The sequence below is a fragment of the Cherax quadricarinatus genome, chromosome 63, assembly GCF_038502225.1.
Source record: "Cherax quadricarinatus isolate ZL_2023a chromosome 63, ASM3850222v1, whole genome shotgun sequence".
Taxonomy (NCBI): domain Eukaryota; kingdom Metazoa; phylum Arthropoda; class Malacostraca; order Decapoda; family Parastacidae; genus Cherax; species Cherax quadricarinatus.
Window position 1 is genome coordinate 14,520,997 of NC_091354.1, and position 26,358 is coordinate 14,547,354.

Here is a 26,358-nt window from a genome sequence, read left to right on the forward strand (position 1 = left end):
ATTTCTAACTGACAAATCCATTTGTTCTCTAGGCTTCCTTAACTAGAATTTATGAATATATATACGTCAAACACGGTAGCTCGTAAGACATATATATACGGCCGCGACAGTCAAAGGGTTAATAAGATTCCAATTCACTATTTTCATCAGAGGGTGGTTCAGTGTCCTCGGTCAAACCGTCATAAGCAGATACCGCTCATCAGAGTTTATATAAAATATTACAACAGCAGTGTCATGCCTTCTATTAGAAATATTATAAATACATGTACTGTAATTTCACTTTATTTTCAGTTCACCACTGTAAACTTATTTTACTGAACTGTAAAGTTTACATTAGCTTCTTCTATATTTTCCAATTTTGCTACTATTTTTTAATGTCACAATGTTTTTGCCAGAATAATCACTAATTTTTACAGCATTTAATTAATAACATACTTACACATTTCACCCTTTGCTTTTTAATTAATAAACGATTAATAATTTTTTATTATTCCTAGGTAGTAATTGCTTTACATTTTGTATGGTTTTACATATACATATTTCCTGAAGAAACTCACTACCAAATCACTTTAGTTTACCATGTTTAAATTTTTTTTATTGTTCTTTAATCAAATTATGTAAAAAAATTTAAACCTAAAACTTACTTTAACATTTCTAAGATAGCTATTACAATGTCATTAACGTAGCAGAAACCTGAGGCTTCAAATTTCTTGGCGTGATGTAAACCTCCAGACCAGTTGATGGCAATATCACAGCAATTATGGTTTAGTTTTACAGCGCCTTCCAATGACGCCCCAGTGTACATAGAGCAAAAATCATAGAGTCCGTCAAACACAGGGCTGTAACAAACCAAAATACAAATATTTCAGGGTAAACTTGGTAAAAAAAATAAAAGTGGCTATGACAGGGTAGCCACCATGTAATTTCTCCAGAAAAGCAATTTTTTGCCTAAATATTGTGCATGTTTAAGCCATATATAATAGCTTCAAGTTCCTGAAAAAAAAGACTCTAAAATGTTATTATGGTGTCATTATATTAATGAATTATTTATGCACATCTTTCCCTTCAAAAAAATACAAAACTTTAACAAAATGAAAATTCTACAGGAAGCAAGGATACACAGTAGATGCTCTCACATCCAAAGAAAATGGAAAAGGAGGGAGGAGAGTTAAGAAGTGGCTCAGAAATATGTTTTTTTTTTTTTAATTTTAATAATAAAAAATCCTACAGAACTAGTGGTGCAAACTGAAGGTGTAATGCTGACAAGCAATGATGATGACACTAATTCCAATAAAGTCATACAGTGGACCCTCGGTTATCGGCTGTTCCTGATATTGGCCACTTTTTTGGCCGAAATTCTATCCCCGCTATCAGCCGTTATTTTGGAGATCGGCCATATTGGACGCATCCACCCATAGCAAAGTATGAAAGTGAAGGAGGAAGAGAGAGGGAAGAATGTGCCTTCTTCAGTGATTCAGTGATTCTACAATATGGACGATACTAAGCAGCAGGAGTCGGTAAAGGCTATAGCACCAGCCAGTGATAAAGTGTAGCATTAACAGTGTAGCAAGTAAGTTAAGCAATTAAGCTACCGAAAAAGTACGACACGAAACTGACTCCTCCAATGTTGTTGGAGGTATATAGGGCCACTGACAATATACACCGCCCTGCGTATCTTCCACCATCCTAAACCAATGCCAGCATCTCCTCCAAGGTAAGCGTAAATATTTCTTATTTATAAATTATGTACATCATTTCAGTGTGAATAGTGGTGGTGGCCTCTGCTGCCGCCACCACCACCACTATATGTACGGCTTATACTGCCAATGGCCCTTATAAACCCAACACCACCACTCCTCACATACGTAATGACAAATGTTATTCATTCTAGAGTATCATGTTTCTATGTTATTAATATTGCTCATTATGTCATATTAGATGAATTGTGATAGATAAATAAGCCATAGAGTTGATAATAGCATCATATTTAAGCATTTTGTCCCGTCTCCAAACAATAAACTCGCATCCCTCTTCGCTCCTCGCCATATTGCATACACCAACAAGGCTCTTCAATAAAGGTAAAAGTAATTTAAATATTCATTTATCCATTTCATTAGTCATTTTAATTGGTTCTCATTGTTTTGTGTATGTAAAACTATAGTTAATCTTTAAAAAAAAAGCATTTTGAAGAGAAGTTGCAGAGATTGGTGGATGAATTTGGTAGGGTGTGCAAAAGAAGAAAATTAAAGGTGAATACAGGAAAGAGTAAGGTTATGAGGATAACAAAAAGATTAGGTGATGAAAGATTGAATATCAGATTGGAGGGAGAGAGTATGGAGGAGGTGAACGTATTCAGATATTTGGGAGTGGACGTGTCAGCGGATGGGTCTATGAAAGATGAGGTGAATCATAGAATTGATGAGGGAAAAAGAGTGAGTGGTGCACTTAGGAGTCTGTGGAGACAAAGAACTTTGTCCTTGGAGGCAAAGAGGGGAATGTATGAGAGTATAGTTTTACCAACGCTCTTATATGGGTGTGAAGCGTGGGTGATGAATGTTGCAGTGAGGAGAAGGCTGGAGGCAGTGGAGATGTCATGTCTGAGGGCAATGTGTGGTGTGAATATAATACAGAGAATTCGTAGTGTGGAAGTTAGGAGGAGGTGTGGGATTACCAAAACTGTTGTCCAGAGGGCTGAGGAAGGGTTGTTGAGGTGGTTCGGACATGTAGAGAGAATGGAGCGAAACAGAATGACTTCGAGAGTGTATCAGTCTGTAGTGGAAGGAAGGCGGGGTAGGGGTCGGCCTAGGAAAGGTTGGAGGGAGGGGGTAAAGGAGGTTTTGTGTGCGAGGGGCTTGGACTTCCAGCAGGCATGCGTGAGCGTGTTTGATAGGAGTGAATGTAGACAAATGGTTTTTAATACTTGACGTGATGAATGGTTTGAAAAACCGACAAGTTGAAGATTGAGACACTTATGCAGCATATGGGAATCTTTATTCAGGAAACGTTTCGCCACACAGTGGCTTCATCAGTCCAATACAAAGAGGAAGGCGTAAGGAGAGGAGGAGTATGAGGTAATCAGTCCCTCAGCCTGGAGTCGATGTGTTCAGTCCATCAATCTTGTAGAATGTACAGCATAGGGCCGTAGACGTGGCTTATATACTGTAGTGAGGTGACTTGAAGCAGACGGAGGCGGGATCATAGTGGTACCATCCACTAGTCGAAGTAGGTCTTTGTCCAAAGGTTGAACAAGCGTTGAAGAATTCTTTGTAATAAGATCCCATGATGCTGCAGTGTCTGACAGTTGTGATGAATGGTTTGAAAAACCGACAAGTTGAAGATTGAGACACTTATGCAGCATATGGGAATCTTTATTCAGGAAACGTTTCGCCACACAGTGGCTTCATCAGTCCAATACAAAGAGGAAGGCGTAAGGAGAGGAGTAGTATGAGGTAATCAGTCCCTCAGCCTGGAGTCGATGTGTTCAGTCCATCAATCTTGTAGAATGTACAGCATAGGGCCGTAGACGTGGCTTATATACTGTAGTGAGGTGACTTGAAGCAGACGGAGGCGGGATCATAGTGGTACCATCCACTAGTCGAAGTAGGTCTTTGTCCAAAGGTTGAACAAGCGTTGAAGAATTCTTTGTAAGAAGATCCCATGATGCTGCAGTGTCTGACAGTTGTGATGAATGGTTTGAAGTCACCTCACTACAGTATATAAGCCACGTCTACGGCCCTATGCTGTACATTCTACAAGATTGATGGACTGAACACATCGACTCCAGGCTGAGGGACTGATTACCTCATACTCCTCCTCTCCTTACGCCTTCCTCTTTGTATTGGACTGATGAAGCCACTGTGTGGCGAAACGTTTCCTGAATAAAGATTCCCATATGCTGCATAAGTGTCTCAATCTTCAACTTGTCGGTTTTTCAAACCATTCATCACAACTGTCAGACACTGCAGCATCATGGGATCTTCTTACAAAGAATTCTTCAACGCTTGTTCAACCTTTGGACAAAGACCTACTTCGACTAGTGGATGGTACCACTATGATCCCGCCTCCGTCTGCTTCAAGTCACCTCACTACAGTATATAAGCCACGTCTACGGCCCTATGCTGTACATTCTACAAGATTGATGGACTGAACACATCGACTCCAGGCTGAGGGACTGATTACCTCATACTCCTCCTCTCCTTACGCCTTCCTCTTTGTATTGGACTGATGAAGCCACTGTGTGGCGAAACGTTTCCTGAATAAAGATTCCCATATGCTGCATAAGTGTCTCAATCTTTAACTTGTCGGTTTTTCAAACCATTCATCACAACTGTCAGACACTGCAGCATCATGGGATCTTCTTACAAAGAATTCTTCAACGCTTGTTCAACCTTTGGACAAAGACCTACTTCGACTAGTGGATGGTACCACTATGATCCCGCCTCCGTCTGCTTCAAGTCACCTCACTACAGTATATAAGCCACGTCTACGGCCCTATGCTGTACATTCTACAAGATTGATGGACTGAACACATCGACTCCAGGCTGAGGGACTGATTACCTCATACTCCTCCTCTCCTTACGCCTTCCTCTTTGTATTGGACTGATGAAGCCACTGTGTGGCGAAACGTTTCCTGAATAAAGATTCCCATATGCTGCATAAGTGTCTCAATCTTCAATACTTGACGTGCTGTTGGAGTGTGAGCAAAGTAACATTTATGAAGGGATTCAGGGAAACCGGCAGGCCGGACTTGAGTCCTGGAGATGGGAAGTACAGTGCCTGCACTCTGAAGGAGGGGTGTTAATGTTGCAGTTTAAAAACTGTAGTGTAAAGCACCCTTCTGGCAAGACAGTGATGGAGTGAATGATGGTGAAAGTTTTTCTTTTTCGGGCCACCCTGCCTTGGTGGGAATCGGCCAGTGTGATAATAAAATAAAAATAAATTTTTGGGTGTCTGAAACGGATTAACTGGATTTACATTAATGCTTATGGGAAATATTATTTCAGTTTTCGGCCATTTCAGTTTTAGGCCGACCTTCTGGAATGGATTACGGCTGATAACCAGGGTCCACTGTACAGGTTGACCATCACTAATCCGGCATCATTGGGATCTGTAGGGTGCTGGATTAGAGATTATGCCAGATTATAGAATGGTTAGGCTAGAATATACTTAGCCCAACTGTGATATTTATGCATCTGCGATTTCACCCACTTTATGCCCTATTTTTGGCCCATTCCCTTGTTCCAGTCTACTAAACTCATAGCTATTTCACCAGTATTCCTTCTACACTATTTTGTCGACTGAGCACAAGAAACTGCCCATTTACCTATTTGCCCATTTACCTATTTCAACTACCCAATCAAGTAGTTAGAAATCGGTAATTGGCCAATTTCGCACAAATTTCATGAGATGCCAATTTCAAAATAGGGGCCAGAATAAACAATGCAGACATTCGTGGCACTAAAATAACATTTTCTCTGTTCATTAGTTACATCTCCAGGCCACTTTTATATTACGCCTGCTTTCCATTTTGAATTTTTATTCACACAAAAAATAGAAGATTTACTGTTATGCAGACTACTGCATTAGTGTAATAATTGTATAAATAATGTCAACCCATACATGTCCAATCAGCCAACTGGACATGTATTAGACGATGATGTCATTTGTTTACTCTTGAACATTGGCAAAAATCGAACATTTTTGCTACTTTGAGTCCATGGTCAGCTTTGCAGAGAAGAACTCTCTGCAAAGCTGACCATGAACTTCGTTTTAAAGTCTATCGAAAACCCACCAACCAAAACGATCTTCTCCACTTCTACTCTCACCACGACTCCAAAACTAAACGTGGTGTAATTATAGGCTTTTTCCTGCGCGCACTCAGAATCTGCAGCAATGAGTTCCTTGAGGAAGAATGCACTATAATTGAACAAGTATTTTCCAAACTTCACTATCCTCATCACTTCGTCAGAGACTGCAGACGAAGGGCATTAAACATCTTCAACACACCCAGAGAAGTCACTGCCGAGAAGAGATACATAGTCCTCCCCACCAACACCATTGCCAAACACGTTTCCAACATCTTTTCCAATACCTCATTCCAAGTATCTACCTCCACAACCACGACCGTCAAGGACATTACCAGTAATAGACAGGACAAGCTTCCATCCTCTGCAGGGGTATACATAATCCTTTGTAATGACTGCAGCAAATTATACATGGGCGAAACATCAAGAGACCTCCAAACACGTATTTCAAAACACCAATATGCAAGCAGGTCTGACGATACAAGAAATGCCTGTGTACAACACCATAATTCACACAACCATTTAATAAACTACAGAAACTCAAGACTTATCGCCAGAGAAGACAACACTCAATACCGAAGAATCCTGGAGTCATCGCTTATCTCTATATCCGACAACTTCAACCAGAACAATGGCTTCTATAACATAGCTGAACCACTTGCCAAGAAACTTCTTCATCACTATCCCACATAAGAACATAGGAATGGAGGAACACTGCAGAAGGTCTGCTCACAAACTTATCCAATCTCCCTTCCAAGCTACCCAAAATTTTAGACTCTATAACCACACTCGGTAGATCATCAGATGCAGCATTCTCCACCTGACCCAGCATTCTGAACCTGACTATAAATACTCGTGTACCTTCCACCCAGGTAGATCTGTTTGTGACTTGAAAAAGCCCACTGTGTGGGCAAAACGTTGTCAATAAAGGATCACATTATACTGCATATGTGTTTATATTTCCATTGTGTCGGTATTTTACACCATTTATTTCCAAAGATTTAGGTGATATGAGATTTTATCACCTTGCAATACTAAAGTTTAACAGGACAACTTCAATACATTACAGAAAACCAAGGGTGAGCTGTAGGAATCGTGTTTGCTTCATGCTTAAAATCCAAATGAAAATTTTTTATTTCTTTTAATGTTGTGCAAGGATAATGTAGTTTACATGTAATAAAACACTGTTAGGCAGAAAAGAAAGCTACTAGTATTCAAATCATTTTGGCCAAACTAATTGGTCAAGTTGCTTAAATGTACAGGACCTTTAAAAGCCCTTTAATATACTCTAACTAAAACTACAAAACTATCACCAAGATCAGAATAGTTTTTTGTAGTAATACTGCATAAAAACAGGAAAGCTTCAGTAAAATTTATGGGTAACTTTCAAAAATGGAGCATTAGTGAATCTCAGAAAGCTCTCCTTAAAACATATGATCAGTGATAACAGTGGTGAGAGGCGTGACTCTCACCACTGGGGGCCTGGGTTCGAATCCCAGATGAACTACTAGAAAAAAATATAGAAACTGTAATCCAGTGGTGAGAGGCGCGACTCTCACCGCTGGCGTTCGGGGTACGAAAACCAGACGAACTACCTGAAAAAAAAGTGTAGTGCAGTAGTAAGTGCTCTCGTTAATTTCATAAAATTGAATTGTAATTACAATGCATTAAATACGATTACATTTCGTTAATAGCTTCTATGCACTATAAAGCTGAAAAAATTACCAAAATAATGCAATAAAATTATTCTGATCAGTCAAGTTGCTAGAAAAATGGACCATAACTAAATGGAATAATACACATTCAACAACAAAATTTGATAATATGTAGAATACATATAAGACATACCAGTCATCAGCCATATTAAACTGTCCTAAATTTTTTGTGAAGTTTTGTACATTCTGTGGAGAAACTCGCATAAGAAAGTCTATGTACTCTTCAGAATGAAATCTGGAACAGAAATAAGATTAAGTATCAACTCTATTTACTGCAATCTCGATACAAAAAAAATCACATTCCTTACACATCATTATCTTCACTCTTTATTATATATTCATTATAACTGTTAAGTGCATTATGAAAAAAAAAATCAAGTGAACACTTACTTGACTGTCAAAATGCCAATATGAAAGCTTTGGTACTAGACATAATTAAATTTGACACAGCCCACTGCAAATAATAATAATAAAAGTTCACCCTGTTGCAATGCAATCCAGACAAGCTTATGGTATTTTCCAAGAATATACCATATCTCAAAACATTACACTAAATTATCTGAATTCATAATTTTTTTTTTTTTTCAACAAGTCGGCCGTCTCCCACCGAGGCAGGGTGACCCAAAAAAGAAAGAAAATCCCCAAAAAGAAAATACTTTCATCATCATTCAACACTTTCACCACACTCACACATTATCACTGTTTTTGCAGAGGTGCTCAGAATACACAGTTTAGAAGCATACACATATAAAGATACACAACATATCCCTCCAAACTGCCAATTTCCCAAACCCCTCCTTTAAAGTGCAGGCATTGTACTTCCCATTTCCAGGACTCAAGTTCGACTATATGAAAATAACCGGTTTCCCTGAATCCCTTCACTAAATATTACCCTGCTCACACTCCAACAGATCATCAGGTCCCAAGTATCATTCGTCTCCATTCACTCCTATCTAACATGCTCATGCACGCTTGCTGGAAATCCAAGCCCCTTGCCCACAAAACCTTTACACCCTCTCTCCAACCCTTTCGAGGACGACCCCTACCCCTCCTTCCTTCCCCTATAGATTTATATGCTTTCCATGTCATTCTACTTTGATCCATTCTCTCTAAATGACCAAACCACCTCAACAACCCCTCTTCTGCCCTCTGACTAATGCTTTTATTAACTCCACACCTTCTCCTAATTTCCACACTCCGAATTTTCTGCATAATATTTACACCACACATTGCCCTTAGACAGGACATCTCCACTGCCTCCAACCGTCTCCTCGCTGCTGCATTTACCACCCAAGCTTCACATTCATATAAGAGTGTTGGTACTACTATACTTTCATACATTCCCTTCTTTGCCTCCATAGATAACGTTTTTTGACTCCACATATACCTCAACGCACCACTCACCTTTTTTCCCTCATCAATTCTATGATTAACCTCATCCTTCATAAATCCATCCGCCGACACGTCAACTCCCAAGTATCTGAAAACATTCACTTCTTCCATACTCCTCCTCCCCAATTTGATATCCAATTTTTCTTTATCTAAATCATTTGATACCCTCATCACCTTACTCTTTTCTATGTTCACTTTCAACTTTCCACCTTTACACACATTCCCAAACTCATCCACTAACCTTTGCAATTTTTCTTTAGAATCTCCCCTAAGCACAGTATCATCAGCAAAAAGTAACTGTGTCAATTCCCATTTTGAATTTGATTCCCCATAATTTAATCCCACCCCTTTCCCGAACACCCTAGCATTTACTTCTTTTGCAACCCCATCTATAAATATATTAAACAACCATGGTGACATTACACATCCTTGTCTAAGGCCTACTTTTACCGAGAAGTATTCTCCCTATCTTCTACACACCCTAACCTGAGCCTCACTATCCTCATAAAAACTCTTAACAGCATTTAGTAACTTACCACCTATTCCATATACTTGCAACATCTGCCACATTGCTCCTTTATCCACTCTATCATATGCCTTTTCTAAATCCATAAATGCAATAAAAACTTTCCTACCTTTATCTAAATACTGTTCACATATATGCTTCAATGTAAACACTTGATCTACACATCCCCTACCCACTCTGAAGCCTCCCTGCTCATCCGCAATCCTACATTCTGTCTTACCTCTAATTCTTTCAATTATAACCCTACAATATACTTTTCCTGATATACTCAATGAACTTATTCCTCTATAATTTTTACAATCTCTTTTGTCCCCTTTCCCTTTATATAAAGGAACTATACATGCTCTCTGCCAATCCCTAGGTACCTTCCCCTCTTTCATACATTTATTAAACAAAAGTACCAACCACTCCAACACTATATCCCCCCCTGCTTTTAACATTTGTCATGATCCCATCAGTTCCAGCTGTTTTACCCCCTTTCATTCTACGTAATGCCTCATGTACCTCCACCACACTTACATTCTGCTCTTCTTCACTCCTAAAAGATGGTATACCTCCCTGGCCAGTGCATGAAATTACCGCCTCCCTTTCTTCCTCAACATTTAAAAGTTCCTCAAAATATTCTCGTCATCTACCTAATACCTCCCTCTCCCCATCTACTAACTCCCCTACTCTGTTTTTAACTGACAAATCCATACTTTCTCTAGGCTTTCTTAACTTGCTTAACTCACTCCAAAATTTTTTCTTATTTTCATTAAAATTTCTTGACAGTGCCTCTCCCACTCTATCATCTGCTCTCCTTTTGCACTCTCTCACCACTCTCTTCACCTTTCTTTTACTCTCCATGTACTCTGCTCTTCTTATAACACTTCTGCTTTGTAAAAACCTCTCATAAGCTACCTTTTTCTCTTTTATCACACCCTTTACTTCATTCCACCAATCACTCCTCTTTCCTCCTGCCCCCACCCTCCTATAACCACAAACTTCTGCCCCACATTCTAATACTGCATTTTTAAAACTATTCCAACCCTCTTCAACCCCCCCACTACTCATCTTTGCACTAGCCCACCTTTCTGCCAATAGTGGCTTATATCTCACCCGAACTTCCTCCTCTCTTAGTTTATACACTTTCACCTCCCTCTTACTTGTTGTTGCCACCTTCCTCTTTTCCCATCTACCTCTTACTCTAACTGTAGCTACAACTAAATAATGATCCGATATATCAGTTGCCCCTCTATAAACATGTACATCCTGAAGCCTACCCATCAACCTTTTATCCACCAATACATAATCTAATAAACTACTTTCATTACGTGCTACATCATACCTTGTATATTTATTTATCCTCTTTTCATAAAATATGTATTACTTATTACCAAATTTCTTTCTACACATAGCTCGATTAAAGGCTCCCCATTTACATTTACCCCTGGCACCCCAAATTTACCTACTACTCCCTCCATAACATTTTTACCCACTTTAGCATTGAAATCCCCAACCACCATTACTCTCACACTTGATTCAAAACTCCCCATGCATTCACTCAACATTTCCCAAAATCTCTCTCTCTCCTCTACACTTCTCTCTTCTCCAGGTGCATACACACTTATATAACCCACTTTTCACATCCAATCTTTATTTTACTACACATAATCCTTGAATTAATACATTTGTAGTCCCTCTTTTCCTGCCATAGCTTATCCTTCAACATTGTTGCTACTCCTTCTTTAGCTCTAACTCTATTTGAAACCCCTGACCTAATCCCATAATTATATACACCTAATAACTAATTTACCTGGTCATGTCATGAAAGTTTGCCCGATATGGTCTGTATATCTGTAACTTTTTATATAAGCCATAATGAAGGACAAGACTATGAGTGATAGAAAGGCGGTGTGGCTTCATAGGATGTCCAGGACCTGTTGAAAAGAAAGTAATTAAATACTCAAAGTGATTTACAGGCATATCATTCATACTTTCATACTTTTCAAAATTCTTTATCGTCTTAACCCTCGTATATTTAGGCATAAAACTAAGTTTCTACAGCTCAACCACAATATACATGTATCAGACAAAATATTCATTATACAGTACAGTATATGTAATAATAACTAAGAAAAAATATATCCTGGTTCAACACGAAACTCTTAAAAACCCTGAGGCTCATAGCAGGTAGCTGTCAAAAACCATATAAAGTTATGAAATTTACAATATTCAGTACTGAAATAAATATTTTAGTTTACTCATGATTTCACTTAGTGTACTGTATGTACTGCAGAACACCTTTTTCTTTAGGTGTAAAAAAAATTTCTGCCAACTGCTATTGCATGCCCAATTCACTAAAAAACTGCTAGTGGTTCATACGTAAACTGCTAAAGGTTCACCAGGGAATTGCTGCAGGCTCACCAGAGAACTGCTGGTTCACTAGAGAATTGCTAAGGATTCTCTAGACAACTGTAGGTTCAACAGAGAAGGGCTATTGCTAAGGATTCTCTAGACAACTGTAGGTTCAACAGAGAAGGGCTATGGATTCACCAGAACTGCTATGAATAGACCATGGAACTGTTGCTGATTTATATGGTATGAAAGAAAGTGCTATGTACCTAGTTGCACTGTTTCTGATTGAAAAAGGTTGATGTTGAAGTTCCCAGCAATTATTAAGCTATGTTTATTTAATTTAATGTTCATAATTAGCAACTTAAGATTATCACCATAGTTAGCTATAAGTTACTTTAATATTTTTATTATGCATCCCATATCCATCCTGTGGGTGGTAGTCAAAAAATTATAGAGGCACTCAATGGGTCCAGGGACTGGGCCACCAAACACACACACACACACACACACACAAAAAAAAAAAAAAAAAAAAATACTGACTTGACAATACTGGAGGACAGGAAGGATAGGGAGGACATGATAACAACATATAAAATACTGAGAGGAATTGACAAGGTGAATAGAAACAGGATTTTTCAGAGATGGTACACAGCAACAAGGGGTCATAATTAGAAGTTAAAACTCAGATGAATCACAGGGATGTTAGGAAGTATTTCTTCAGTCATCAAGTTGTCAGGAAATGGATTAGTCTGAAGAGTGATGTAGTGGAGGCAGGATCCAAACACAGCTTTAAGAGGTATGATAAAGCAGGGAGAGAGTGGACCTAGCAGCAATCAGTGAAGAGGCAGGGCCAGGAGCTATGACTCCACCCATGCAACCAAAATTAGTTGAGTAAAATTTGGTGAGTTCACACACACACACACACACAGAATGGTTTGCAATATCCACTGTGGATAAAATACCTTGACATTTCTTGAACATTTCTAAGTGAGTTGTCTCTGAATTCAATAATTTTATTGTATTCCACTACATAATTTATTTATTTATTTATTTATTTAATAATTTGAACATACAGAGGTACAAAAAAATACAGGTAAGAGCAGCATGCCAAAGCCACTTGTATGCACAGCATTACGGGCATGCTTAAAATTAACTTAAGATTAACTAAGCAATGATGTAATCAGTGATAAAACATTATTGTAAACAGATAACAATAAAGCACAAATGAGTATTACAAAGACAGGTCATATGGTTGCATGCATTGCTGTACATTCAGTAGAATGGAGTATTCTGTTAGGTAGTGTATTTAAAAAAATAAGAAAGTTAGATTGGGTCTTAGGTTTAACATTTATGTGATATAATTATGAGAAACATTTGAGATATACAATTTATAAGGTTCAGTTATTCAGTATTTATTTGGTTTTGGGTGAGTAAGTGATCTTTGAGAAGAGACTTGAATTTATAAACAGGTAGCGTTTCTTTTATATTTACAGGTAATGAATTCCAGATTTTAGGGCCTTTTATGTGCATTGAGTTTTTGCATAGCGTGAGATGGACACGAGGAACATCAAAGAGTGATCTGTGCCTTGTGTTATGGTCATGTGTTCTGTTGAGGTTGGCAAGGAGATGTTTGAGGGGAGGGTTAATATCAGAGTTAAGTGTTCTATGTATGTAATAGGCGCAGTAATAAGTATGGATGTTTTGTATGGTGAGTAGGTTTAGTGTTTTGAATATTGGTGGAGTGTGCTGTCTGTAGTGGGAATTTGTTATCATTCTGACTGCAGCCTTTTGTTGGGTAATTAGTGGTCTGAGATGGTTAATTGTTGTTGAGCCCCATGCACAAATTCCATAGGTGAGATAAGGGTAAAGAAGAGAGTGATATAGGGCCAGGAGGGCTGACTGTGGAACATAGTACCATATCTTTGATAGTATGCCTACGGTCTTGGAAATTTTCTTAGAAATTTTTTGTATATGTGTATGAAATTTGAGTCTATTATCAAGGTGGATTCCTAAGAATTTTCCCTCTGTTAGCTTTGTGATAGATGATCCGTTTATCATTATGTTAAGAGGGACATCTGTAGCTCTGTTACCAAACTGAATGAAGTAGGTTTTGTCATTGTTTAGTGTAAGTTTGTTAGTCCTCATCCAGGTAGATATTTTCTGTAATTCGGTATTTACAGTATTGGCTAGCATGACTGGACTCGGGTGAGAGAAGACGTATGTAGTGTCATCTGCAAATAGTGTGGGTTTGAGTAATTGCGAAGCATTTGGTAGGTCATTTATGTATAGGAGAAAGAGAAGAGGGCCAAGGACACTTCCCTGTGGGACACCAACTGTAATTGGTTGTGCGGAAGAGTTTGCCCCATTTGTGTACACGTACTGGCTTCTGTTGCTGAGGTATGACTTGAGGTAGTTGAGGGAGTGCCCTCTTATACCATAGTGTGATAATTTTATGTGGAGCAAGTCATGGTCAACTGTATCAAAAGCTTTACATAAGTCAATGAAGATCCCCAGTGGGACTTCTTTTTTCTTTATTACAGTGTATATATGTTCTAGCATGTGTATAAAAACATCATTAGTATTTTTATTAGGCCTGAATCCAAATTGGCAGGGGTTAAGTATGTTTTGGGAGATGAGGTAGGAGTAGATTCGTTTATGAACTAATTTTTCGAAGATTTTTGAGAGAGGGTTTAAGTTGGATATTGCCCTATAGTTATTCAACTCTGGTCTCCTCCTTTATGATGCAAGGTATGACATTTGTCCATCTGGCAAAGTTTACATTTCATTAGGTCTACATTTAGTGGTGGTGATTTAACCTGCCAAAGATACTAGTAACCCAGCAGGAGCCAGGTGGTAGTGACATCCAAGACTGCTTATTTTGCTGGATGCACCATAAACATGTGGCTCCTCCTGCATGACAGAATGATAATTAATGGGCTGACTGATGTCACTCTCCCTCAGTCTTAAGTCAGTAAAATTCAGCTGAAGTTCTTTTTGTATTATTGTTCTCAAACTGATAAGTAACAGCCCAAGATTATAATCTACTCCCTCTTTGAAGGCATATAACTTACCTAATTCACCAGTTCTATCATGCATCTGAAGACCAATGTGAAATGGAATCTACAAAAGGTGCACACCAACTCCAATGTTTACAATCCTACCCTACCTGTGTCTGGCTTCTGCCACAACTGATACTTAATTAAGGATTTGAAAGTATTTATGGATGTTAAAAAATCAGTTACAATTAAAGTGTCAACTTTAGATACATGGATGCATATGATTGCAAGGAGTATGGCAAACAGTTCAGTTTGAAGGGTAGAGGCTCACTTATTGAAGTGTGCTCCAGTTTCTTCATGAGAACCAGCCATGATATGTGATGACCTGCAGATAGCTCCTACTGTGATTGGGTCCAGTTTTTTTATTGTCAATTGTGAAAATATACATTCCCTAAGTTTATTTCTGGTACATGCTGAGTTAATTTATTTCATCTCAGTGTAGTAGATCACAGTTCCACCACACTTTTCATCAGGTCTACAGTTGTATGGTTGTGAACCCAGATAAGTTATAAATACCAATTAGATCATGTTTTAGCCAGGTTTCTGTAGGAATAATGAAAGTTTGGATTGCACTGTACAGTGGACCCCCGCATAACGATTACCTCCAAATGCGACCAATTATGTAAGTGTATTTATGTAAGTGCGTTTGTACGTGTATGTTTGGGGGTCTGAAATGGACTAATCTACTTCACAATATTCCTTATGGGAACAAATTTGGTCAGTACTGGCACCTGAACATACTTCTGGAGTGAAAAAATATCGTTAACCGGGGGTCCACTGTATTTAGTAACTAACAGGATATGGCATTGTAGTTAAATACTAAGATGTTCTTGGTAATGTTGAAAAGATTTCTTTGGCTAGCTACCTAACATATGCAGTCTTTTTCTGTAATAAACTGATTATTAAAGAAATCAGACAATTTCAGGAAAGGTCTTCCATGTTTTTCTACATGCAGAAAGTTTCCTAATGTGTAAATATAGTGAAACTATCAGAAAGCACTCACCTAACCTAACCTAAACCTACACTTCGTCGGAAATCTCATGGTCATATTTGGCTATACTATTTTAACAAGTCATCGAACCTTCCAGTTGGATAACTTACTAGCATTAGTGATTTGAAAAGTCAATAAGTTCACCTGACACTAAATTGATATCTAGGAGCTAATTGTATTGGGTCACATCCTGAACAGGCAGAAATAAGACAGAATGCTTGGCTTTCTTGGTTTATCCTGGATTACCGCTCTTCTGGAGTTACTATTTCGAATAAAGCCTTCTTTTTCTGTGAGTCAGCTGAATGTTGTGGCAGTGTGTGGTATACAAAGGGAGGCCAAAGGACCAAAATGGAAGTCACATTGCTTGGTTATCTTGGATTAACCAGCATTACTAACCCTCCATGATTAAGAATTTCATTATTATTATTATAATCAAAACTAAGAATTAAACCCACCAGGGTCATAGAGTGCTGCAGGGTAGGGTGTGTGAACTATGTATTATGCTTGATCTGAAACTAGCAAGGGTGAAAAGTATAATGGAGGGAGAATTTGTATGGGCAGTAAGGAGTGATAAAGGAAGTACATATAATCAAAGTACAGTGGACCCCCGCATAGCGAACGCCTTGCATAGCGAACAATCCGCATAGCGAACGCTTTGTTCGCTAAAATTTTGCCCCGCATAGTGGACAAAAACCCGCTCAGCGACCTTCGTCCGAGACGCGTCCAATGTGCGGCCTCAGCCAGCCTCACATGTGCCGCCCGTCCCATTGTTTACCAGCCAGCCTCCGCGGTAACATTCAAGCATACACTCGGAATATTTCGTATTATTACAGTGTTTTCGGTGCTGTTTCTGGAAAATAAGTGACCATGGGCCCCAAGAAAGCTTCTAGTGCCAACCCTGTGGTAAAAAGGGTGAGAATTAGTATGGAAATTAAGAAAGATTTTGAAGGGTTTGGGGCTAACCCTGAGAAGCCTATGCCAGTTGTGGAATCCATTGTGCCTACTTCAAAAATTAAGGAAATGTGTGCACAGTGGGTTGAACTGCAAACCTTTATGGATGAAAATCACCCTGACACAGCTGTTGCAAGCCGTGCTGGTGACTATTTCAATGACAATGTTATGGCCCATTTTAGACAAATCGTAAAGGAACGGGAGGTACAGAGCTCTATGGACAGATTTGTTGTGCGACAGAGGTCCAGTGACTCTGAAGCTGGTCCTAGTGGCATTAAAAGAAGAAGGGAAGTAACCCCGGAAAAGGACTTGCTACCTCAAGTCCTAATGGAAGGGGATTCCCCTTCTAAACACTAACACTCTCTCTCCCCTCCTCCCATCCCATCAATCATCACCAGATCTTCAATAAAAGTAAGTGTCATGTAATTGTGCATGCCTTTTTCAGTTTGTGTGTACTAAAATTAACATTTTTTTGTGGTAAAAAAAATTTTTTTTCATACTTTTGGGTGTCTTGCACGGATTAATTTTATTTCCATTATTTCTTATGGGGAAAATTAATTCGCATAGCGAACATTTCGCATAACGACCAGCCCTCTTGCACGGATTAAGTTCGCTATGCGGGGGTCCACTGTATGTGTTAATAAATCTGTTACTGTGAAAAAGTCAAAAAGGGAGTCTGTGTCAAAGGTAGAACCATCAGCTAGGAGGGGAGATAAAGTAGGGGTATTAGATTAAAAATTCGAAGAAAGTCTATTTCTCTTCACTTTTAAGCTAAATAATGTAGATCTTTGTCACAGTAAATGCAAAAAAGATCTAGGAGTTCTGGTAAGCAGAAATTTACAGCCAAGACAATAGTTCGTAAGTGTTCACAATAAAGCTAATAGAATTCTTGGCTTCATATCAGTAAGTATAAATAACAGAAGTCCTAAGGTTATATTTCAACTTTTTATATATCCTTGGTTAGACCTCATTTAGATTATGCTGCACAGTTCTGGTCTCCAGGATAGGCATAAATGCACTTGAAAATATACAGAGAAGGATGATTTAGTTGATTCTGTGTATTAGTAATCCTTCCTACAAAAATGGGATGAAAGCATTGAAATTGTACTCTATGGAAAGGTATAGAATTTGGGGAGTAATGAGTGAAGTGTACAAATGAAAAACAATAATATAAAAAGGGGATATACATAGCATATTGAAAATATCTCAGCAAGACAGGACTAGTAGTATAAATTAGAGCTGGAGAAATTTAGATTTAAAAAGAATATAGGGAAGTAATGCTTTAGTAACAGAGTTGTATACAAGTGGAACAAACTCCCAGGTAACATCAATGAAGCAAGAACTTTGGGTAACTTGAAATATAAGGTGGACAAGTACATGAGTGGGTGTGGGTGGATGCGAGATGAACCTGCCAAGCATGGGCTAGTAGACGTACTTCAGTGTTTCATTATTCTTGTGCTCTTGGTGTATAAAATTTGACATTAACAATATAATAATATTATCTTTATTTCTATAAGTACACGTACAAGGTTTACAGGCCTAGCTAACATCAGTGACATATTACTACATAGAAAGCCCCTTGTTATGCAGAGCATTTTGGCAAATTAAGTCAACTGTGTCCCAGGATGCGACCCACACCAGTCGACTAACACCCAGGTACCCATTTTACTGATGGGTGAACAGGAATAGCAGGTGTCTTACGGAAACATTTATTTTTTTTTATTAATACATCGGCCATTTCCCACCAAGGCAGGGTGGACTGATAAAGAAAAACTTTCATCATCATTCACTCCATCACTCTCGCCAGAGGCACGCTCACACTACAGTTATAAAACTGCAACACTAACACCTCTCCAGCTGTACCAAGGGATCGATCCCCTGACCTCAGTGTGTGAGCTGAGTGCGCTAGCAATTGAGCTACGGAACACCCCCAAGGTATTACCCGGAGTATACCTGAAGAGGGTATAGGAAATTACTAGTGAATGGAGTTTAAAGCCTATCGATTACACTATTGTCATTATGGCAGCACATAACATTTCCGCTACCAGACAAGAATACATACTGTAATCCTCAATAGATACTTAAGTAAACTCGCAGCATATACATGTATATGCAGAGAAATACACTTCTCTGTGAATATACATCCTGATGGGAAAGCTACTTGGTGTGATGTAAATGGTTTAGAAAAACGAAGATTGAGACACTTGTGCAACATTTGAAAATTTTTATTGAGGAAACGTTTCGCCAGCCAGTGCTGTCTTCAGTCCAATACTGAGAACAGCGGAGCAGGAGTTTGATTACCTCAAACTATTCCTCATTTTCCACCGTTCTTCTCTTTATTGGACTGAAGAAGCCACTGGCTAGCAAAACGTTTCCTAATTAAAGATTCCCAAATGTTACAAAAGTCTCATTCCTCAAAGCTACCCGGGACTACCAGAGTTCGTGAAGAAGCTTCCTGGTGGTTAAAGAGGATAAGTTTCCCACAACTGGTGTATCTTATGAACCTATACTCGGCTAATTAATACACTTCAATAAAATAAGCCTGACCATAATGGAAATTCCCGACGTCCGGATCATAAAAATATGCGACTGTCTTCCCTCCCATGTTTGTTTATATGTGACAAATGACAAACTTCAAGCGCTTCCCAACGCCATTTATTTATTTATTTATTAATTTATTTTATGTCTTTGCAAACAGTACATTGAGATTTTATATTTACAGTAATGGGTTGCAATGCAAAGAAAGCCTCTATTATGCCTAGGCATTATGGGCCAACTTAACATTATTGGCTTACAATATAAGTGGCTTTGGCATGCTGCTCTTACCTGTATTTTTTTGTACCTCTGTATGTATGCTAAATACTAAGGAGTATATCATAGTTGTACAGTAGGATAGTAATTATTTCATAGTTGTACAGTAGCATATGATTTATTTGCAATGAAGACCATACACTTTGGGAGTAAGGTAAAATATAGCGAATACGGTATTAACGCAAAGTCACAATACCGGGATTGTAAGAATTCACCAAAGACCCATACTTAGGACAGGAATTTTTTGACGACGTTTCGGTTCGTCGTAATCCAGGATGGAATGAAATGTCCTCATAAGGTTCCCCTCTCAAGCGCACACACACGCTTCACACACGGAGGGCCCGGGTTCGATTCCCGGCGGGTGGAAACATTTCGACACGTTTCCTTACACCTATTGTCCTGTTCACCTAGCAGCAAATAGGTACCTGGGTGTTAGTCGACTGGTGTGGGTCGCATCCTGGGGGACAAGATTAAGGACCCCAATGGAAATAAGTTAGACAGTCCTCGATGACGCACTGACTTTCTTGGGTTATCCTGGGTGGCTAACCCTCCGGGGTTAAAAATCCGAACGAAATCTTATCTTATCTTATCTTATCTTAGTTATTTGTGAACGTCTCGATCTGTCTTGGCATCACTAGCGAAGTTTTAATAATAATACAATAATATCTTTATTTCTACAAGTACATGATGTCAATGGCATATTACTATATAGTAAACCGCTTGTTATGCAGAACATTTCGGGCAAATTAAGTCAATTTTATCCCAGGATGCGACTCATACCAATCGACTAACACCCAGGTACCTATTTTATACTTATGGGTGAACATGGACAACAGGTGTCTTAAGGAAACACATCCTAATGTTTTCCAGCCGTACCGGGGATTCGATCTCCGGACCTCAGTGTGTGAGCTGAGTGCGCTAGCGATCGAGCTACGGGACGCTTAGAGCTACTGGACACTTGACAAAAGACACGTCAGCAAACACTAGGACAGATTTATGTCCCAAAAACTGCACAGCCCTAGGTAACATTCAATTCAATTCAAGTTTATTCTCTATAATGGTTACAATGTGGGGTTTAAAGGTTTTGGGTATTTTGTGGTTTACATGTTATAAAATACTAATTACAGAGGGAGCCACTAGGACACCTAGCATGGCTAGGCATTTCGAGCAGACTTAGATTAATTCTTAGCATTAAATCCTTATAGATTATAGTATTAAGGCTAAGTGACTACATCATAATTTGTGAGTTTAGCATGTGAATGCTTTTGTTTTGGCACAATACAAGGTGTCTATATTTGACTGTCACAGGCAAACTTATGACTAGTTAGGATTTATTATTTTAAGATTAAGATTAGTATTTCTGGGTTTATAGTCAATGGGTGAGTGAGTGTAATTTTGAACCACCAGGTGGTTATCATGTAGTTAGTTGTCGAGGTGAATCAGGGAGATAAGATGTTTTCTAACTGTAGTTTTGAAAGTGATGAATGTGTCTGCAGTTCTAGAGTTTTCAGGTAGGGTGTTCCAGATTTTAGGTCCTTTGAAATACACTGAATTTTTGTAAAGGTTTAGTCGAACACGGGGAATGTCATAGAGATGTTTGTGTCTGGTGTTATGCCTGTGGATCCTATCACAACTATCAAGAAAGCGTTTTAGGTCAAGGTTAATATTGAAATTTAAGGTCCTGTTGATATAGATTGCACGGTAGTAAGTGTGGATGTTCTGAACAGGGAGTAAGTTTAGATCTATGAAGAGTAAGGGGGTGTGTTGCCAGGGATGGTATTTAGTGATTATTCTTACTGCGGCTTTTTGTTGGGTTATTATTGGCTATAGGTGTGTTGCTGCAGTTGAACCCCAAGCACAGATAGCATAGGTGAGGTATGGATATATAAGTGAATGGTATAGTGTGAGGGGCAGTTTGCGGTACGTAGTATCGTATCTTGGAGAGGATCCCCACCGTTTTGGATACTTTTTTTTGTTATGTGTTGGATATGGGTGCTGAAATTTAGGTTGTTGTCGAGGTATAGGCCAAGGAATTTGCCCTCATTATGTCTGGCAATTAGAGTGTTGTCAATCTTAATGTTAAGTTGCGCAACACCTGCTCTGCTACCAAACATAATATAGTAGGTTTTGCCAGTGTTAAGTGTAAGTTTATTGGCTGTCATCCAAGTCGATATTTTGAGCAACTCCTCGTTAACAATGGTGTTGAGAGTGGCAAGATTAGGGTGGGAGATGACATAAGTCGTGTCGTCAGCAAAGAGAATGGGTTTCAGGTGTTGGGATATGTTTGGAAGATCATTGATGTAAATGAGGAAGAGCATGGGTCTACTGTGTCAAACGCTTTTCTTAGGTCAATAAAAATTCCCTGCGGATATTCCTTATTTTCCAATGCTGTGTAAAGCAGGTCTAGCGTTTTTATAATTCCATCATTAGTGCTTTTATTTTTTCTGAATCCAAATTGGCAGGGGTTGAGTATGTTTTGTGACGTTATAAATGAATATAGTCTCCTGTGCACGAGTTTCTCGAAGATTTTGGATAGCAATGGTAAGTTTGATATTGGCCTATAGTTGTTTACGTCTGTAGGGTCACCACCTTTATGTATTGGTGTAACCCTTGCTGTCTTGAGTAGTGTCGGGAAAGTGCTAGTTTCTAGTGACTTGTTAAAAAGTAATGTAATAGCATGTGAAAGGACATGGGCCGTTCGCTTGTACAATAATGGTGGGATGTGAGACAGATTCCCAGAGTTATTTTTAAGTGACTTTATGATCGCGGTGACTTCCGTGCAACCGGGAGCATTAATTCCTGCAATATTCAATCGTTATTAGTGTCCTGCCTGCACCTCAGAAATTCCTATATCCAAGAGGGTATGTATCCCCTAGTATAACTATGCAGACTCAGACGCTAGCTTCAGACGACTCTGAGACGCTGGTACTTACTGGGCATACTCTCTCTGTAGCACGCCGTGGGCTCAGTTGGTACAAGATAGAAGGAATTTGGGAAATTCCCATCTAGGTAGTCCCTGGCATGGGGAGTGGTACATGGGATTTTACTGGTGAGATTAGATCCTATGTTTGAGAAGAAGTTGTTTATCTTGTTAGCTGTATCAGTGGGATGCAGTGGTGTTTCATGAGGTTTAGTTAGAACAATATTCTTGTTTTTTTTTCAGTTTGTGGGTCCCCAGAATCTGGGTTCAGTACAGGTAGCTCCTGCCTCTCACAACTGCTGGATCACTATGATATGGTCTTGGATGCACTGGAAAAAACAGAAAGCAGATGTAATATACACAGACTTCGCAAAAGCCTTTGATAAGTGGGATCATGGCATCATAGCGCACAAAATACGTGCTAAAGGAATAATTGGCAAAGCGGGGAGATGGATCGTCAACTTTCTAACCAATCAAACACAAAGAGTAGTGCCAGTGGTCAACAGAGTTAAATCGGAAGCTGCCATAGTGAAAAGCTCTGTTCCACAAAGCACAATACTTGCTCCCATCCTGTTCCTCATCCTCATCAGACATAGACAGAGATATAATCCACAGTCCATGTCATCCTTTGCAGACGATACTAGGATCTGCATGAGACTGTCATCTGTTGAGGACACCTTTAACCTCCAAGAAGATATAAACCAAGTTTTCCAATGGGCAACGACAAATATGATGTTCGATGAAGTCAAATTCCAACTACTCCGTTATGGAAAACTGGAGGAGTTAATAACTAGAACCGAGCATATTACAAACTCTGATCAAACAACAGAGCGAAAAAATAATGTGAGGGACCTGGGAGTGGTAATGTCTGAGATCTCACTTTCAAGGATCACAACAGTGTCACGATCACAACTGCAAAGAATATGATATGATTCAAATTCAAATTCAAATTCAAAGTTTATTCTCTATAAGGATTACAATGTTGAGTTTACAGAAATTTGGTTATTGTGTGGTTTACATGTAGTAAAATTGTGATTACAGAGTGTACCACTAGAACGCTTAGCATGGCTATTCATTTCGGGCAGACTTAGTTTTATTCTTAATTGTAAAATATTACAAATTATGAGGTAAGTTGGTATTATGGCTAAGTGACTAAATACTAGTTTGTGAGTTTAGCAATGTGAATGCATTTGTTTTGGCACAGTACATAGTTTCAGTATTGGAATATCACAAGATTCATTATTTTAAGATTGAGATTAATATTTCTGTTTATGGTCAAATGAGTGAGTGAGTGTAAGTGTGAACCACCAGGTGGTATTCGTGTAGTTAGTTGACGGGGTGTATCAGGGAGATAAGATGTTTTCTAATGGTAGTTTTGAAGGTGATGAATGTGTCTGCAGTTTTAGAGTTCTCAGGTAGGGTATTCCAGATTTTAGGGCCTTTGACATACATTGAATTTTTGTAAAGGTTTAGTCGGACACGGGGAATGTCGTAAAGATGTTTGTGTCTGGTGTTATGCCTGTGGGTTCTGTCACAACTATCAAGAAAGCGTTTTAGGTCAAGGTTGATATTAGAGTTTAAGGCCCTGTAGATGTAGATTGCACAGTAGTAAGTGTGGATGTACTGAACTGGGAGTAAGTTTAGGTCTATGAAGAGTGGGGGGGGGGTGTTGCCAGGGATGGGATTTAGTGATTATTCTTACTGCAGCTTTTTGTTGGGTTATTATTGGCTTTAGGTGAGTTGCTGCAGTTGATCCCCAAGCACAAATAGCATAGGTGAGGTATGGATAAATAAGTGAGTGGTATAGTGTGAGAAGGGCATTTTGCGGCACGTAGTATCGTATCTTGGAGAGGATCCCAACCGTTTTGGATACTTTTTTGGTTATATGCTGGATATGGGTGCTGAAATTCAGGTTGTTGTCAAGGTATAAGCCTAGGAATTTGCCCTCATTATTTCTGGTAATTAGAGTGTTGTCAATCTTAATGTTAATTTGTGCATCTCCTACTCTGCTACCAAACATAATATAGTAGGTTTTGTCAGTGTTAAGCGTAAGTTTATTGGCTGTCATCCAAGTCGATATTTTAATCAGCTCCTCATTCACAATAGTGTTGAGGGTGGCAAGATTAGGGTGAGAGATGACATAAGTCGTGTCATCAGCAAAGAGAATGGGTTTCAGGTGTTGGGATACGTTTGGAAGGTCATTGATGTATATGAGGAAGAGCAGGGGACCAAGGACACTTCCCTGCGGAACTCCAGTATCAAGTGGCCGTGTTGCTGATGCTGTGTCTTTAATGGTGACGTACTGATACCTATTAGTAATGTAAGATTTGAAATAAGCAAGCGCATGGCCTCTTATACCGTAATGATCAAGTTTGTGGAGTAGGATGTCGTGGTCTACTGTGTCAAAAGCTTTTCTTAGGTCAATAAAAATTCCTAGTGGATATTCCTTATTTTCCAATGCTGTGTAAAGCAGATCTAGCATTTTTATGATTGCATCATTAGTGCTTTTATTTTTCCTGAATCCAAATTGGCAGGGGTTGAGTATGTTTTGAGCCGTTATAAATGAATACAGTCTCCTGTGCACGAGTTTCTCAAAGATTTTGGATAGCAATGGTAAGTTAGATATTGGCCTATAGTTGTTTAAGTCTGTAGGGTCACCACCTTTATGTATTGGTGTAACCCTTGCCATCTTGAGTAGTTTCGGGAAGGTGCTAGTCTCTAGTGACTTGTTAAAAAGTAATGAAATAGCATGTGAAAGGACACGGGCCGCTCGCTTGTACAGTAATGGTGGGACATGAGACAGATTCCCCGAGTTATTTTTAAGTGACTTTATAATCTCAGTGACTTCCGTGGGCTCAGTTGGTGCAAGATAGAAGGAATTAGGGAAATTCCCATCTAGGTAGTCCCCGGCATGGGCATTGGTATGTGGGATTTTACTGGCGAGATTAGATCCTATGGTTGAGAAGAAGTCGTTTATCTTGTTAGCTGTGTCAGTGGGATGTAGTGGTGTTTCATTAGGTTTAGTTAGGACAATATTCTTGGTTTTTCTCAGTTTGTGGGTCCCTAGAATCTGAGAGAGTGTTTTCCAGGTCTTTTTTATATCTCCTCTAGTGTCTGTGAATCTACTGGAGTAGTATAGTTGTTTGGCTTTCTTAATTACTTTGGTGAGAGCTGATGAATAGTGTTTAAGAATATCTTTGTGTATTAAGCCCTGTCTATATTGCTTTTCATATTGGTGTTTCTTGTCAATGGATTTCAGAATGGTGCTGGTTAGCCATGGGCAACCAAGCCGTTCGTTTGTGATCTGTTTTGTTTTTATAGGACAATGTTTGTTGTATAGTCTAAGTAATTTGTTAAGAAAAATGTCTGTCCTGTCATCAATACCATTGGCCTTGGAGAATTCTGTAGGCCAATCAACAGTCTCTAGGTCAGCTGTGAACTTCCTTACTGAGGCCTCGTCATGGAGTCTAAATGAGACTTTGTTGTATTCAAGTGGTGGTTTACTAATGTTTGTCAGGAGGAAGGTAGGGTAGTGGTCTGTAGTGCTATCTGTGATTATCCCTGATTTAAGGGGGGCTAGTATATTGGTCCATATGTGGTCTATTATGGTTGCACTTGTCTCAGTGAGCCTGGTTGGTTTAGTTATTGTTGGTATGAGAAGTGTGTTGTTCATATTGTTGATGAAATCAGTTACAGGCTGATCATCTAGTAAGCCAAGGTTGATGTTGAAGTCTCCAGCAAAGAGAAGGTGGTGCTTATTCATTTGTCTGTTTGTTATTAGTGACTTTAATTTCTCACTGAAATTTGGGATGTTTGTGTGAGGTATCCGGTAAATGGCACCGATTGTTATAGGCG

At 39.0% G+C, this 26,358-nt stretch overlaps 1 protein-coding gene across 3 annotated transcripts in view; it reads right to left on the minus strand.

Annotated features, from left to right (window-relative positions):
• Positions 1–19,405, minus strand: part of HDAC3 (histone deacetylase 3) — a 55,429-nt gene extending 36,024 nt beyond the window's left edge. The window contains exons 1-5 of one of the 3 annotated variants that reach the window (XM_070098644.1): positions 19,320–19,391; positions 12,737–12,772; positions 11,233–11,356; positions 7,653–7,754; positions 645–839 (exon numbers count right to left, since the gene is read on the minus strand). In XM_070098644.1, the coding sequence (XP_069954745.1) occupies positions 645–839; positions 7,653–7,754; positions 11,233–11,356; positions 12,737–12,772; positions 19,320–19,377 (515 nt within the window). In that variant the 5' untranslated portion in view covers positions 19,378–19,391. Of the gene's footprint in view, positions 1–644; positions 840–7,652; positions 7,755–11,232; positions 11,357–12,736; positions 12,773–15,101; positions 15,145–19,319 lie in introns of those variants that run through there. The other 2 variants (XM_070098645.1, XM_070098646.1) reach the window with 2 other exon arrangements.
• Between the last annotated feature and the right edge of the window lie 6,953 nt (positions 19,406–26,358).